Source organism: Xyrauchen texanus, chromosome 50, assembly GCF_025860055.1.
Source record: "Xyrauchen texanus isolate HMW12.3.18 chromosome 50, RBS_HiC_50CHRs, whole genome shotgun sequence".
Classification (NCBI taxonomy): domain Eukaryota; kingdom Metazoa; phylum Chordata; class Actinopteri; order Cypriniformes; family Catostomidae; genus Xyrauchen; species Xyrauchen texanus.
The window spans coordinates 9984014-10001969 of NC_068325.1; the positions used below are offsets into that span (position 1 = coordinate 9984014).

The 17956-nt window shown below is 39.0% G+C and overlaps 1 protein-coding gene across 2 annotated transcripts in view; it reads right to left on the bottom strand.

The window, feature by feature from the left end:
* The window catches only part of ccdc50a (coiled-coil domain containing 50a), a 32384-nt gene extending 24247 nt beyond the window's left edge, over positions 1-8137 (bottom strand). For both annotated transcript variants that reach the window (XM_052124172.1, XM_052124171.1), the window contains exon 1: positions 7878-8137. In XM_052124172.1, coding sequence (XP_051980132.1) covers positions 7878-7926 — 49 coding nt within the window. In that variant the 5' untranslated portion in view covers positions 7927-8137. The remainder of the gene's footprint in view (positions 1-7877) is intronic.
* Between the last annotated feature and the right edge of the window lie 9819 nt (positions 8138-17956).

Consider the following 17956-nt stretch of genomic DNA (forward strand, 5'->3'; position numbering starts at 1 on the left):
TACCATAGTAACAAAGTTGTGGCACTGCTGTGGATCGGGGCGCTCATGCTGACGAAGGTCACTGACTTGGAGGATCTTACTGTGATAAGTCGATCGATCACTGCCATGGAGACAAAATTCTCTGTGCTGGTTACAAGAGTGGAGGATGTCGAAAAACAGAGATTATCTGGAGTCATCAGAGAGGGAATTATCTGCTAATCCACTACCGACCAAGGTATTGTCGGAATTCCTGAGGCCGAAGAGGGTCAGGACATATTGAAATTCCTGGAAAAGCTCTTTCCAAATCTGTTTGACATAACAGGCCATAAGTTGGAAATTGAGCAAGCTCACAGGGTTCCTTCTCTGCAAGCTGTGGAAAGAGGCAGGCCCTGATCAATTCTGACAAATTTCTGAGATCATCCGATAAAGAACTTGTGTTACGCGAGGCAAGGAGTAAAGGAAGGCTTACTTGGAAAAACCACAGCATTTTCTTGTTCCCAGACTTTGCAAATTCGACAAGAGAGAAACATGATCGATTCAAGGAATGCAAGAAACTTTAACATCAATGGAAGGTCACATTTGCACTGATATTCCTGGCCAAATTGAGAATATTTTTTTTTCTTTGCCGCATTCACAAAAGCAGGAACATTTCTGGCTAGATATATATAACAGAGAGAATCTTTTTCTACCATTCCCTAGGGGAAATCTGCTGGGGGTGAAAAATTAACCTCGGCCATTGATATTAATAATGCTTTTAAAGAATTCTATCTTGATCTATACTTCCATGTCTTCATACGCTGATGAGAATATTAGAAACTTTGTGGAACCATTAGAACTTCCTAAACTGACAGCTGAGTGAAACAATTCTCTTGATTCTGAGATAACATTGGAGTTTGGCGAGGTAATTAAGGACTTGCCTACAGGCAAGGCTCCGGGGCCAGACAGCTTTGCCACTGAGTTTTCAGATCTTATGCTGCAGAGTTGGCTCCACTATTGCTAGAAGTTTATATGGAATCATAAAAGAATGAAAAGCTTCCTCCAACCATGACAAGCCTGGATCAGTCTGATTCTTAAAAAGGACAAACATCCCAGTGAGTGGGGGGCCTGGGTAACTCAGCAAGTAAAGACGATGACTACCACACCTGGAGTTGCAAGTTCGAATCCAAGGTGTGCTACAGTAAGGCTTCCTAAGCAACCAATTGACGCGGTTGCTAGGGTGGGTAGAGTCACCTTGGGTTAAATAGTGCAAGCCTCCACACACGCTCGGTCTCCAAGGTAACGAGCTCAACAATAAGATGTGCGGACTGACTGTCTCAGACGTGGAGGCAAATGAGATTCGTCCACTGCCTAGAGTCCCTACGCCACCATGAGGACTAGAGCACACTGGGAATTAGGCATGCCAAATTGGGGAGAAAATCAACACCAAATCCAAGCGAGTGTAAGAGTTACCATCCCATTTCCCTGATCCAGCTAGATGTTAAAATATTGTCAACATTTTTTGGCTAACTGATTACGTTATGACATATCTTATACATATATCTCTGGTGGGGTATATTTGGGGCTGTAACTCTTCTGATAACATTAGGCATTTCATTAATGTCATATGGGCAGTGGTGAACGATCAGTCTCCGGCTGCTGCCATCTCACTTAATGCCAAAGAAGCATTTGATATCTTTTTAAGATTTTGGAAATGTACAGGTTCGGGAATACTTTTATTGGGTGGATTAAGTTACTTTTTAGACACCCGGTAGAGGTGGTTCAAACAAATTGATTAATTTCAGATTATTTTACTCTGGATAGGTGGGTGCCCCTTTTTCCCCCTTATTGTTCTGTCTTGCCCTGGAACCATTAGCAGCCACGATGCGAAAGGAGGATGATTTTACAGGGGTGGCGGCGGGAGGTGTGGCGCATAAGCTTTTGCTTATCAATTTTATTAGTTGTCTCCGACCCCACTACATCTATGCCTCGCCTCCACAGAATTATTCATACCTTTTCTAAATTCTCAGGATACAGAGTGAATTGGTCTAAATCCGAAGCTTTGGCTCTGATAGTGTACTGCCCAGTAACGGCTTTTCAGCCAGATGCCTTCCAGTGGCCCAAACGGCATTAAGTATTTGGGTATTTTATTCCCAGCAAATGTGTGTCATTTGGTTAGTTTAATTTTGACCCTTTAATTAAAAGGTGTTTGAGTGATGTGGGCAGGTGGGCTTCATTTCATTTATCTCTGACTGGGATGGTTAATATTATTAAAATGAATCTTATTCCAAAATTCAACTACCTGCTACAATCTCTCCCTGTAGATGTCCCCCTCTCTTAATTCAAGCAATTTGATAGCATAGCGAAGTCCTTCATTTGAAATAGTAAATGTCCCAGATTACATTTCAGTAAATTACAGGCTGATGGACAAAGGTAGGAAAGACCTACATAAGATTTTGTTTTATCATTAAGCATTCAGCATTTGGCTCATTGGTCGCTCACACTTGAGAGCCCCTACCTGGTTTTGTTTTGAACAGGAATATCTTGCCCCATTTCACCATTACAAAGCCTTTCTATTAAACTAACTGTAGAAGTAAAATTACATCCTGTTATCTCGCATTTGCACTCGGTATGGACAAAGGTGTCCAGAGTGTTTAATTGGGACATATATTTAAATGTGTTATCAAGTGTTTTTGTCTTGTTTTCCATTTCAAATAGTCTAAAAATACATTTACTTGAGAAGAAAAATAGAAGATATTTAGACTTGCTTTAAGAGAATTAAGAGAATGCCTCTTAAAAAGTGTATTTTTTCACTTGGTTATACTTCTGCGAGTGCAGTTAAGATAAAATATACGTATATATACATACATACATACATACACACATATATTACAAAATCTATTCTCTAAAAGCAAGTCTAAATATGTTATATGCTGCTTCTCAGGTGAATGCAACTTTTTTTTAGAGGATTTTTAGATATTTTAAAATGTGTATTTTTAATTCTATAGTCAAAATTCTCAGATAACAATTTTTCTTCTGCAGATAAGCTTCTGAAGTAAATGTACGTTGTTTTAAAGGAGTTTTAGATATTATTTATATTGGAAAACAAGCCAAAACAGGGTTTGCGTGCAGACACCGAGGGAGAGTGGGGACGGGGTTGTTCGGAGAGGGGAGAGACGCAAACACGGCATGGCTGTTGTACCATGATTTATTTTTAAGGGCAACCCTGTTGTAGTGTTTGGATTTGGCAGTAATATTTTTTTGTAAACAAAGCAAATACCGAACCATACTAAAACTGTGAACCAAAAATCATGATACAAACCGAACCGTGAGAAATTTGAACCGTTACAACCCTACTGGTTACATTGCTCACCATTATATATAAAAGAAAAAAAAAAGAAAAAGCAGTTCTCAAGTAGTCATAGACAGATAGATCAACCAGGATGATTCATCTGATAATGTTTGGCATTCATGCTTGGCAGAATAGCAGAAAAGTTACTAGTACCTCATCGATCACAATCAATTTCAAAATCTAACAGCAGCATGACAACATGACAAATATTTTAATTTCCATTATTTTTAAAGAATTTTGCATAAAGAGACAAGAAAATGTATGTGAACCCTTTGGAATTACCTGCATTCATGTCTTAACATCTGGTTTGATCTTCATCGATGTTACAATAATTAACATTTTGTTATGTTATCTATTTTAACTAATAACACAAATTATTTTTTTATTCCTGTAAATATTGAATACATCTTTCAAACACTCACAGTATAGCTTGGAAAAAGTATGTGAACCCCTAAGCTAATAACGTCAACAAATGCCAATTTGAGTCTGGCATCCAATTAATGAAATGAGATTGAAGGTGTGGGTTAGAGCTATCTTGGCTTATAAAAAGCTCCAAATATTTTGATTTTGCTATTCACAAGAAGTATCTGCTGATGTGGGCCATGCCTCACAAAAACAAAAAAAGAAGACCTACGATCCAGAATTATTGCTTTGATATAATTTTTTTACACTTCCCAGCTTTATGCAAAGAGCTTAGATATTCATCGGTCCACAGTTAGACAGAGGTGTGAATCTTCACTGGAAAAAATCAGAACGAGTCACATTACACAAACTGGCCTTTTACATTCAGTATTTAATTTAATAATTCAATGAAAACATCACCAACATCTTCCGAACTGCTGCCTCGTCATTATTTTCTCTTGTTGTGTGCAAATCAATGCAATTATGGGTGCGAGCTCATCTTTCATGTTGTTTGTTGGCTTCTTATCATGAATAAACTCTGAGAATAGCAGAAAGAGTTTTTCCAACAGCCCTAGCACTTGTAAACCAAGTCAAAGGAGCAATATGTAATATATTTACTGTACTAAATTATAAAGTTATCATATGCTATAAGACAAACATGCCAAGTTGAAATACTGGCTTCTCCAAAAACAATACTACAATCAGTATATCCTACTTTGAAATGTCCATTCCAGGACGTACTTCATACTCAAACGATTCTGAATCGATTCTCAAAAGAATCAGAATCGATTCGGAGTTCAGTTTAAATCACGGCAGAGCAGGGGTGTGCGCCAAAGACAGATGTGGAAACAAAGATGCAAGTTCAGTGCACAAACACGACTGTATAATATATATCAGTATTGGCCGATACTGAGATTTCCGGTATCAGAATCAGAAGAGAAAGTGATATTGGTGCATCCCTACTTGAAATTTAGTTTTTTCATTCAGTATCAATTTTAAAAACTATTGGCCAATAAATCTGTTATTAGCTTGTCTTCCCAACTTAGATATCGGCAAAATCCTATATCGGCCGACCTCTAATAAGAAGCCAACAAACAACATGAAAGATGAGCTCGCACCCATAATTGCACTGATTTGCACACAACTGGGGAAAACACCGAAGAAAATAATGCGAGGCAGCGGTTCGAGATATGTTTTCATTAGGCCTGGGCGAAAAATCGATTCAATGAATTAATTCGAATTTTTTGTTGCGGGCGATTTAAAAAATAAGTAAATCGAGTTTTTGTGTAATGGCGCATTTTTGGCTCCCCGGAGCATCCGTAGCATTAGTTTCACATAGCAGTATGGCAAGCGACAACAACAACATCATAGCACACACCAAACGGCAACAGCATACAGCAAGCGACAACATGGCTACCGGTGAGAGTGGGAAGTTTGTTCCCAAGAAACTTCATCCCAGAAATGGGGGTTACATTTGTCTTGCTTTTGATTAAATAAAAGCAAAATTTGCTTCAAGTTGTCTGCCGTTTGTCGTATTGATTTCTTTAATAAGTAGATGGGAAAATCGGGAAAAAATCGTAAATCGAATTAAAAAAAATAAAATCAGAGATTTTATTTGTAGGCCATATCGCCCAACCCTAGTTTTCATTAAATAATTCCCCCCGCCCAGATGCATTTCTCTACTCTTGCGCACTCCATTTCATTGGGTTTTGTCATTGCTGGTCACTCATTCGTCAGGACAGCAGCACACACCTGATGATAAAGGTTTTATCTTTTACTCGCAGAGCAAACAGATAGAACAGTGCATACATAATGCTTGATACATTTCTGAATCAACAATGGTGCTATTTAAAGCGCTTTACTATCACCTGTGCAGGTGAGGGAGGAGAAGCTGACAGCTGCACTCTCATAGAAGCAGATATATCTCTCATCCTGGACCAGCAGCTTCCATTTGTGCTTAAAAATTAAAATGAATAGCATGGCATAGATTAATTTTAAATAATCATTAAAAACTATTAAATGATTTACAATGCTTAAAAATAATAATATATTCAGTTGAAGTAGTATTCAGTGTTTTGATGGAGAACCAATATTTTTCTTGTGATTTTAAGAGATTTTTTATAAGCTTCTAAAGAAAGTGAAAAACTGAGATACTCTTTTTAAACTATAGAAGCATTTATTTAATCTTGTGGATGTTCCATGTTTTATTCTCAGCTCATACTGAATGTAAAATGCCAGTTTATGTAATGTGACTCGATCTGAATTTAAAACAGCAGTACAATAAAAAGCTGGAAGGGAAAAAATAGAGTAAAAAATACATTTTAAAGAAACTGAAAAAAGATATTGAAGGACAAGCTGCATCGTGATGCATCGAGAATCGTTTTATAATCGAATCATTACCCTTTGAATCGTAATCAAATTGAATCATGAGGCCAGTGAAGATTCATATCTCTAACAAGTACATTATCTTTTGAAACACTTATTAGGGGCAAAATTGTTTGGAATGGGGGAACTGACGTCACAACTGTGGAGCAGTCATATATTTTGAAAAAATAAGATAGAAATCAGTTTCACGAAATCAATCTTGTAATTTATATGCTTATTTTACTCTTTGTGTAGATTACTATAGTTATAAACATGTCAATTTGTATTTTTATAACAGATTTTCATAGTTTAATATTTAAAGTGTGGGTCTGGGAGAAGGCTAAATCAGAAAACAGTCTGTACAGAAGTCATTAGAAAAGTACCAAAAATAAATGGCAAATGTCTGGTAAAAAGTTTCTAACTCAGTTTCAATATGACTTTCATATAACAAAAAGAAAAATGCTGAAATCTGTTTGTTAAAAAAAATAAAAAGAGCCATAAAAACAAACACCCAAATATTGTGTTGATTTCATTTCAGGAATTTCTGTAGGTCTCATAAAACTTGTGTATCGGTCGATACCTAGTCTAATAAAAAACGTATCCACTTCCACTTGACATTGTTAGTCTACAACCTGAACTGGTGTTTTACCATACAGATTGACAGATGTGTGAGGAATTGAATCAGCACTTGAGGATGCAACAAATGCAGCCTAAAGCAACACAAACAGTTTGAGCTGCATCAATTAAAATGCCTAACCCATTATGAATGATGATCTTGAAGCCACTACAAAGCACCACCCAAGCAGTGACTTGCAAACAGACAGTCAAAAGGAAAAGCTGAAAACTCTCCAAAGCAAACATGAAACCAACCACTGAATGCATCCCAAGAGGTCTTAGCCAAGCAGTAAAAACAGCATATTTTTCAAGTCTGCACTTTTTTCTAGAGCATCCTCGACATTCAATGAGCTAAGAGCAGCTCCAACAACAAAACAATAACAACAAAACGCTGAATGCATAAAGGGTGGGGGAAAGAACAAACAAATGGTATGTGCTTTGTTTTCAATCTGTTTTTTTGTTAACCTCCCAGTTATAAAACTCCCACATCTACTTATTTGATATTTCTAATAGACTGCTGCTATTCACTATTAAAATTGCATTCATTTCAACGACTTTTCTAGGCCTGAAAATGACAGAGTACAGACTAATAACTGAATCTGAACCTCGGATGAAATTACAACAAACATGGGATTTGGAGCAGCAATGACAAATACTGCCACGCGAATCCATTCCGAGCATTAAATCAGCCTAAAAAAAACTATTTCACCATAATAATATGATCAGTCAGCCATCAACAGCTTGTGTTGAACCACAGTCGTTTCCAGCATGCAGAATCTCCTCATGTTGAATCAGCTCCAATCTGACAACACGTGCCAGTTTTTCACAATATTAACCTCCCTGCAGTCCTCATATTACACACTATATACCCCAATAATGTCACAGCTGACAAGCCATTAAAGCTAATTAACAGGGCTGTTTGACTTTCCCTTCCGTAAAGATTACACATTATAAACAAAGACCAGTTCACTGAGACTAAATACCAAAACACCTATATAATTTATCATAAAGTCATCATATTTAACAGTGTTTTACATCTGACAGGAATCAGCCGCCGTTTGAGCGATATCTCGCGCTTGTCTCGTGCGTTTTATCAATGCTACTCTCCCGTTTGTTTTAACGCAGAAACACACAAAGCCTCAGCACGAGCAACATCATAATCATCATCATCATATTCTTCTTCACTCACCCTCTTTAACGCCAGGCAAGTTGTTCTGATCAATACTAAAATCACCCATGTCGTCGGCGATTTTTCAAAAAGCGCTAATGTTTCTCTGGGGTTCTGAAGGTTATTGTTTGACAGAATAATGGCGGTTTCCGTCAGATAAATAAATACTGATCGATGTCCTCGGTGAGGTGTTGCTCTGATTGGTTTCTGTCGCCAACATAGGCTTTCTTGCAGAGTCCCTCCCTCTGTATCCACAGCAGACGAATATACGCACCATCAAAGGCTGAGTAAATCGGGTGTTATCAAACAGCATTTTTGCGCCCTTGAAGGGCACTTCAGGAAGGGAGACGCCACTCGAATGTTTGTTCCAAACAAAATAAAGTAATTTTTTTTATCAAAGGGCCCTTATACAAGACTTTTAGCGAAGGGTACAATCAAACTACAGTGCCAAGCTCTCTTCAGAGTGCCCACATCAAGAGCTTTGTTCTTTGGAGGGAGTAGGGCATAGGGATGATCACTTTCGATTGGTTTTAACCCTCGCGTTTGCTACGGATGGCAGGGCGGAACATACCAAGCACGCGCGCGCTCACATTCTTGCACGCAGAGAAACACGCGCTCGCGCGCATACACTCACACGCCCACACTGAACATGCACAGGCCTTAAATTCTTCCCGTCTACATCACTCAGAACTATCTAAATAATAATAATAATAATAAAGATTTTTAGCTGTTTTTAAAACTTATTCACAATCGATATTTATATTGACCCTGGATTCAAGGGTCAAGAGATGGAATAAATGAATGTTCCAGGTTAAATATAAATTAAAGGGATTATTAACCCAAAAATGAAAATTCTCACATCATGTTCACCCTCATCCCATCCCAGATGTGTATGACTTTCTTCTGCTGAACACAAACAAAGATTTTTAGAAGAATATCTCAGCTGTGTAGGTTCATACAATGCAAGTGAATGGTGACCAAAACATTGAAGCTCCAAAAATCACAAAGGTAGCATAGAAGTACTCCATAAGACTCCAGTGGTTTAATCCATGTCTTCAGAAGCGATCAAAGTGTAACTGACCAACAGACCAAAACGTAACTAATTTTTTAGTGTACATTTTGTCATTGCAGTCTCTGATGTTTACTTCTTGTCACTATACCTTTTAAACAGTGTGTATTTTAATGTTATCAACTGGTCCCATCCATTAAGGTACTGTAAACAAGGTTACTGTTTCCAGTTTAATTTGGTGTAACCCCACTGACAAAAGAGGATGCCAGTCAATGGGAAATTATTTTTAAAGCTTACTTTTAAACCCTACAAATTGTATTTGTGATCTTGATTAATATAAAAATTATATAAGCTCAATCGACAGCATTTGTTGAATAATGTTGATTACCACAAAAATAAAAAAAGTTGAGGTGAGGCACTTACAATGGAAGTGAACAGGGCCAGTTTCTGGAGGGTTTCAAGACAGAAATGTAAAGCATATCATTTTATATGACAAAGTCATTATTCTGGATTTTAATTATACCAGTCAGTATATACCACCACACCAGAAAAACTGACCTACACAGACCTTTAGCTAAATTAAAAGAAGAATTCCAGGAACTAGTGTTGGGGCACTCAAGTTTGGACTCCGGTCGCGAGTCCAATTTTAATGGACTGGACTTGTCACAGACTCGGATGCATTTTTACTCTGACTTGACTCGGACTCGAGCCTTTGTGACTCAGGGTTTTTTTTCCTGAGTCCAGCCGAGACTATGACATTTGTGATGCAACGAAAATAAAAATAAAAATAACAAAAAAAAGAAATGAATGAACACATCTCTGTCTGCATGCAGCTGTGTTAGCCCCTGAAGTCAGAGACGCAGCCAGAGTTGTTTCACTGTGTTTAAGCAAACACACACACACAAAAACGCACGTGCACAGGCACACTCATCAGTCAACCAATACCCTTGAATGTTACAACTGAGTCTACTGTATGACATCGACAACCGAGGTGGCTGGCATGATGAAAACATAAATACGGGTATTTATCCAATGTAGTAGAAACTAAACAAGGCTTCATCATAGTTAAATACTAAACATTTTAGTCAAGTCACCTACATCAGGTCTCTCACATTTTACTAAAAACAACATATTGAAATAAAAATACAGAAAAATATATTAATATTGGATAATAAGTCTTTTTAAGCATAATGTATCTACACATATGCTTCTGTAGTCTCTTGTGGTCCACGCAGTGTTGTCAGCTTAAACTGGTCCATAATAGCTTGATGAATTAACTGTGTAACTTTGTAAATAGTCGTGGGCACTAAAATCAAGGAGTGGTGGTGGTGTAGTGGTCTAAAGCACATAACTGGTAATCTGGTAATCAGAAGGTCGCTGGTTCGATCCCACAGTCACCACCATTGTGTCCTTGAGCAAGGCACTTAACTCCAGGCTGCTCCGGGGGGATTGTCCCTGTAATAAGTGCTCTGTAAGTCGCTTTGGATAATATCATCTGCCAAATGCATAAATGTAAATGTAAGGCGTAACTTCTCAGCGAGTGCTAATTACTACCATGTGTTACCACGGACACATAGCGCATGTGGAGGCCCACACCAACCACCACGGCATCTATGCTCTGTGTCTTTTACCACTGAGCTACCAACCGACAAATTGTTTTTCTTGGTTGTGAAGTTTAAAATAAGCGATTTTGAGTTTATGGTTACAATTTTAATTTATATACATGAACAGATTAATTCGGACTCGACTCGGACTCTGCCTGTTATGGACTTGGTCTTGAGTCCGACTCGCCCCCTCTCGGTCCAGGAACAGAGCGGTGAGGGTCTGGTGCAAGTTAGATGCATCGCTGGACCCTCACTCCGGAACCCCAGTGCAATTGGAGCACGTGTTGCGGCCGATGTCCAGGATGCCGGGCCGCTATTCCCCTCAAGTGCCCAGGCCAAGGGAAGACGGATTGCTCGAGTGAAGCCGTACACGTACAGTGTTGTCAGATTTTACAGCTTTTTTAAAAAATATGTTCTGTTATCGTAAAACTGTTTTAAAGATTTCTGTCTTTTCCCATTCAAGTAGATAGGAGCTGCACTTTCATGCTGCTAGTTTACATAGAAAAATAGCTGCCCAAACTGCCCAAGAGTGTTCCAAAAATGGCCGCAGAGTGGACTGACTTTCCTAGAAAAAGACACTTTGTTGAAAGGATTCAGAAATACGTCTGGACCATTCTATTCCTTTATTTTTGTATAAATTCTTTAAATAGTCTTGAATATCTCACATTCTGAACTTTCCTTATAAACACACATTTAATCATGTACCTTGACATATGAAAACCTTCCACAGGCAATGCTGCGCACCCAGACCTCATGACTTGTTGTACAGAACACGCTATTTTTAAGTAGAAAATGAACTTCAAACTTCATAAAACAATAAGTTATCATACATAACAAAATCAACAATAAAACTGGTGTTAAACTTGTTAACAGTGAAACCATGAAAGCTCATTAATTATTCAATATATTTAGATGCTGGGAACAGCAGCTTTAAAAAGTTAAGTAAAATGTCCTTATTTTATTTACCAGTGGAATTTACTCAAATTAGCGAATAAATATGATAATATATCATACTATGAAAATCTACTGAAAAGTAGATTTTTTTTGTGTGCAAATATTCTGTAAATTTGCAGTTTCGTTTGGGCATTGTTTTCACTCAGCAGTCATTTGCTGCTAGTGTCAATCAACAGTTTGATGCAGAACACAACAGCGCTTTGCGTTCGCGGAGAGATTGACAGGCAGGAATTTGGCCAATAGTTGCTGCAAGCCTCTTATAATCGACCAATTGGTGTGCAATTAAGGGGTTAAAGCAATGCAAATATGCGCGCGCACACACAACTGAAGTATTAGCCCAGACTAAAGCCGAATCCCAGACATTTACACAAATGTAGAAATTCCGGCCGGACGCTTTTTTAAGGTCCGAATAAGAGAGTACGTAAGGTCAACATAAAACGTGCTATATGTGAAACCACCCTTAATAACAATACTCAGCTTCACAATGGATTTTTTTTTTTTTTTTTTTTATGTATTTAGATAAATTAAAATCATAATCAACACATCCATCTACTTTTCACACATAGTCTTGTCATTCTCAAGTAAGCATGTAATAAAGTTTTTTAAAAATCTAAACATTATTCACCAGGTTGACGGTGCCTCCTAGTGGCCGGGAGCATTTCCGTTGTGTTGTGGCTTGATTTTTTTGCGTTGTGACTTAATTTCTTAATTTCACATCTAGAACTATGCAAAAAGAGATAGAAGAGGCCATATATTCATTGTGTCCATTCATGTATTCAACTTTATAAAACAAGATAAAAATCATACTATTATGTCCACAATTCTCTGGCTTCATATGTATCCTTAAGGTAAACATTCCTTGAGAACAATTTAGAAGTTTAAAATGTACAACCTCTTACCACCAGAGGGAGACAAGAGCGTGTGAAAAAATAACATTTATAATCATTCCCAGCAGAGGAAAATGTAGCAGTTGTAACTTTTTATACGATTATTAGGAACTGATTCTAACAGCATTATGCACTCATTCGTAATTGTGAATTCAAGATATCCAAAGGATTGTAATCAGTATTTTGCATAATGTGATGAAAAAGTAAAACCAACCATCATCATTTGATGTATTATAGACATGGCATTAAAATAAAATAAATTTTTGTCATAACAGTACAGACCTGCAACAGTAATGACTATCATGATTATCATAAAACATTGTGAATACATATAATTGCATATGGAAAAGTCACTCTAAGATGCTCAAACATAGTATTTCCAGGAACAGGCTAAAAAGAAAACCAGAAAACACTGTGTATGAATACAATCTGTGCTTTTTTTTTTTTTTTGAATTACTGGTATCTAAAATAGAAATCCAACCACCAAACAACATCAAATTAATTAAATACTTCTGAAATAATAATAATAATAATAATTTAAAATAATGTTTCACTTATTTAAAATATTTCTCTTTTTTTGGGCATAGAGCTTTATTGCATTAGACACCAGCTTCCTTTCTAGATTTAACTCATCTTGAAAGACTGCCAGCTCGTGACTTTGCTGGCCATCTCCCGCCCTGCGATTCATCAAGAACATGCAAGTTAGGGCATGTTGTAATTTTGTAAGATGTTTGTAATTTGAATAAGCTTCACTGTAAAAAAATCTTATACTGTGCAACAAAAATAAAATGTATTTCAGTACCACTGACAATGTAAAGTAAATATAGCAGAAAAGACTAAGTACATTCTACATTTAATTATTAAGTTTAAGTGAGAACTTACAATTTTAACTAAATTCTACATTTGTAATCCATTCAAGCATGTAAAAAAGAATGCCCTAGCTTATAAGTAAATATTATGCATGATTGTTTGTAATCTTTACAATGCATTATCATGTATTAGTCCTAAAGTTGAAAATTTTAGTAAATTCCACTGGTAAATAAAAGGAACTCAAGTGATTTAGAAGCACACATTAGCTCTGTGAAGCATAAAGGGTCAGCAAAAGGTGAAAGTTTATCAGGTAAATTAACAGACTACTTTTTGCGACCAGGCAAAATTGTTATCACATTGCTTCATTTTCTATGGCCATTCAAAGTAATAGTAATGGTAAATGAAGGTACTCTCATTACATAAAATTGTTTTTTTAGTACATGGACATTCAAAAGAATTTTGGAAATTTGTATTTATTTATTTATATATTTATGTTATGCTAATAGAGTGTCTTTTTCACTGTATTAAAGTTTGCATTCATAGTAACATGGTTTTGAACCCTAGTATTCCACCACTGGTTCGTGTTTTCAGCGTTGTCATGGTTCCATGACCATGGCAACGTTGTGGTTGTGGCTTTCCTTCTTCCGGGGGAAAGCCATTCCAGCCACCCCCCGCACTGCACATTGTCCCTATGGGTACGAGGCCAGCCAGGCTGGTGCAGGAGGCGATTTGGGGAGTTCAATGGGTGCGATCTCGCCGGGTAATTCCCGGCGGACCTCCTGTTCCCCAGGATGCTCGTTTGCCCCGTTGAGTTCCGAGATGAGACCAGCTCGCCTCACGGCCAGCTTAACATCTCTTTCGGGGATCGTGAGCAGGATGAGTTCTCGATCATTGCATCAGAGAGCGCACTGGCGATGTCAGACACCGAGGACTCGACTAGGCTGCCACCTTCGGGTCTGCCCGACCAGTCTGAGGCCGACACAGTGCTGACTGCCATGCTTGCCCGAGCCGCCACGAGTGTGGGGTTGGACTGGAACCCTCCATCCTCCCCTGAGCCCTCGCAGCTAGATGATTGGTTCCTGGGTTCGGGGCGGCGCTCATGGCCATGATCCCTCCCCCCGGTTCCTTTCTTCCCGTAAGTGCACGATGAACTGACAAGGTCGATGAGGGCACCTTTTGCTGCCTGAAACCGACTTCCCGGTTCGTCCGCTCTCACTACCATTGACGGCGGTACCTGTAGCCAGAAGGCGCTCCTAAGCGCCCCTGAAACAGGCGACCCAGGGAGAGAGATGTCCACTGCGGAGCTGGTACCCAGACCACTCCATCCATCCGGAAGGTAAATCCTTTGTTTCCTTTTGCTTTGTGTTCGCCACACCCCGAACGGGCTGCGGTACCCAGATTGTCCAAAAAAGAGCGGTTTCCTCACTCCTTGGGTCACGTAATTGGTGTTTACGATCGCCGTTGTGGCGGCGACCAGACACTGAGCACTCGCAGCCAGTGCCCATTAACAAGCCTTTGCGTGCCCGGCCACACCACACCTACAACCATGGGCAGTCGGTTGTGATGAGTCTCAAAGACGCCCCAAGAGGCCCTCCTCCTCAGTCGTTAACCCTCCCTATGCTGGGTACACGGAGCAAGGTAAGTACTTCGTGGTTCCTCTCAGTGCAGCCACCTCGGGACGAAGCAACGCTCCTCGACATGGTGTTTCCTACTCTAGAGCTCTATGCCCTGAAATGGCATTTGTTCACGAGGTGGTGCTCTTCCTGAACTGAAGACCCCAGAGATGAGCAGTCGGGTCAGTGCTTTCCTTCCTGCAGGAGTGGTTGGAGGGGCAGCTGTCCCCCTCCACCTTGAAGGTATATGTGGCCACCATAGCAGCCTACCAGGACGCGGTGGATGGTAAGTCCATAGGGGAAGCATAACCTAATCATCAGTTTCAGATGCCATCACTTTGGCATACCAGGCCCAGGCCGTGCCCCCGCCCCTTTGGAAATATGAGCACACTCTACAATGAGTGTAGCATCATCATGGGCACTTGCCAATGGCACCTCTCTAGCAGACATCTGCAGAGCAGCAGTCTGGGCAACACCCAATAACTTTGTGAGATTTTACAATCTCTGGGTTCAGTCACTATGTTTGTAGAACTCCTCCCCTTCGAGGCTGGACCTACCACCGCGCCTCTTCCATGTGAGGCTGATGTGCCCACATATCGTATTACCACATGTTACCTCCCCTTCGGCAGGATATGGCCTTTCCCCCTGAAAGAATAGGAAAGGAAAAGAACACCTTAAACGTTGCGTATAATAGCGTTAGATGGCCCCAGCCGAATATAATACTCTGCTGAGAGATAACAGTGAGAGAAAAGGCTGTGGCTGGCATGGCCTGCTCCCATGCAAGTTACAACGATTCCCCTCCTCAGGGGTGTGTGAAACTACATTACTTCTTGTGCGGCGTTTGGTGAGGTTACGTGCAGACTGATGCACCTACTGTTAAACACACAGCAGCTTGCTTGCCCCTGCATCGGCAGTTCACGTAACACGGTTTAGCTGTTGTGGCGTTTTTCTATAGGGACTCTTAGTGTCACTACATTGACACAACGTCGAGTGAGTGAAAGAAGGGGAACGTCACAGTTGCTGTCGTAACCTCCATTACCTGATGGAGGGAACGAGACGTTTTGTCCCTCTTGCCACAAAGCTGTAGCCTCTGAAATGGCAGGGACCTTGTCTCGGCTCCTCAGAACAAACCCTGAATGAGAGTGGGCATTCCAGCTCCTTTTATACCCATATGTCCGGGGGAGTGGCATGCAAATTCCACTCTCCAATTCTCATTGGCCATTTCTCAAAGATCTGAGGTGTTTTGGGGCTCTCAAGAGCGAGCCCTAGTGTCACTACATCACCACAACGTGGTTACGACAGTAACCGAGACATTTATTTTTGTTGTGGCTTAATTTTGTTGTGAAGTGGTTTAATTTTGTTATGTTGTGACTTAATTTATTTGTGTTGTGATTTAATTTAGTTGTGTTGTGGCTGAATATCTTTGTATTTTGGCATTATTTCTTTGTATTGTGGCATAATTTAATTGTGTTGTGGCTGAATATCTTTGTATTTTGGCATTATTTCTTTGTATTGTGGCATAATTTAGTTGTGTTGTGGCTTAATTTTGTTGAGTTCTACCTTAATGTTGTTGTGTTTTGGCTTAATTTATTTGTGTTGTAAACTTTTGTTTGCTATGTAAATTGATGATGGCTTAATTTAATTTATTTTCTTTGTGTTGTGTCTTATTTTCGTAGAGTTGTGGCTTAATTTCTATGTGTTTTGGCTTAATGTTGTTGTGTTTTGGCTTCACTTCGTTGAGTTGTGGCTTAATTTTGTTGTGTTTTGGCTTAATTTCATGTGTTGTGATCTTATTCTGCTTTGTAAATTGATGTGGCTTTATTTCATTGTGTTTTGTCTTAATTTTGTTGTGTTTTGGCTAAATTGTTTTGTGTTGTGGCATAATTGTGTTGAGTTGTTGCATAATTTCTTTGTGTTGTGGCTTTATTTGGTTGTTTTCTATCTTATTTTTGTTGTGTTTTGGCTAAATATCTATGTCTTGTGAACTTTTTTGCTTTGTATATGTAGTTGTGTTGCGCACCTCAGGGCCAATGTAAATAATCACCTGAATTGTCCAACTTACAAAAAGACAAGAAATATATATATTTAAAAAAAAAAAAAATTCAAAACAAGTTTTAGATGCCATTAAATCTACCCTTTTCCTATGTCACGTGATGCTTAACGTGAAATGTGGGCATTACTTCCATAGTCAAGTAAACACATCTGTGGTTATTGCATTTATTCTTTCATTGCGGTGTTGAGATTTTGAGGAGAGCATGTATGATTACACAAGGACATACATCAATCACTATATCAGTATGTTACTGAACGATAATAAACTGCAAAAAAAAAAAGGAATAAAGACAAAGCACAAACAATACCAGTGTGCTGTTTCTCCCAGATGCAGTTGAGATTTAATCTAAGCACAAATGCAACATTTCGAGCAAAATGATCAGTTGTTTTGTGGAGTACCTGTGTTAGTTCAGCTTCAGATGTGTGTGCTTGTACTTATCACCCTGCATGTTCAAATGAATTTCTCATCCTTGGGTATGTAATCACTTTTTCAAGTTCCAATGGTACGGTCACTTACTTTAATATCTGCAGGTAAGTTTAAACATTTGTTCGGCGAGTGATTGACTGGTGAGAGTTGGTGCTTCACTCTTATCCGGGACACATCAGGATGGCGTTTTAAACCTCAGAGGCATGTGATTCTTTTACTACCTCTGTATGTATTTTCGTGATCCAATCACAAAACATTTTGCACCCCATTTATAGCTATATTTAGCGCTAACCATTTGCGATCGGATCATCCGAAACGCGTCTTGTTACCAGCTGTAAACAGGGTCTTAAAATGACTGCAGCCAGAGCTAGGGAATGCTATAGAACGGCTTCCGGCGGAAGTCCCACCCACAATACACAGTAAGACCCCCATGAAAAAGGTGGATATACTGTGAATATATAGGGACAGCTCAAAATCTCTCGCATTGCTTTAGTATTCATCTAGAAAATGAAGGGGAAAAAGTCTAAACATTGCAAGTTGGATTACAAGGCTCATGTTGCTGACAATATGCTTATATTATATTGCCCACACATACATCAAAACAAATAAAAACACTGTACTTTTTGCATTTTGTTCCTAATTTACTAGCATTCAGCTGGCAAATGTGATAAAAAAAAAAAAAACATATCAAGGACAATGCTGATTTCCGTTTGGGCTGCACTGTAGACCAAGATAAGTGTTGAG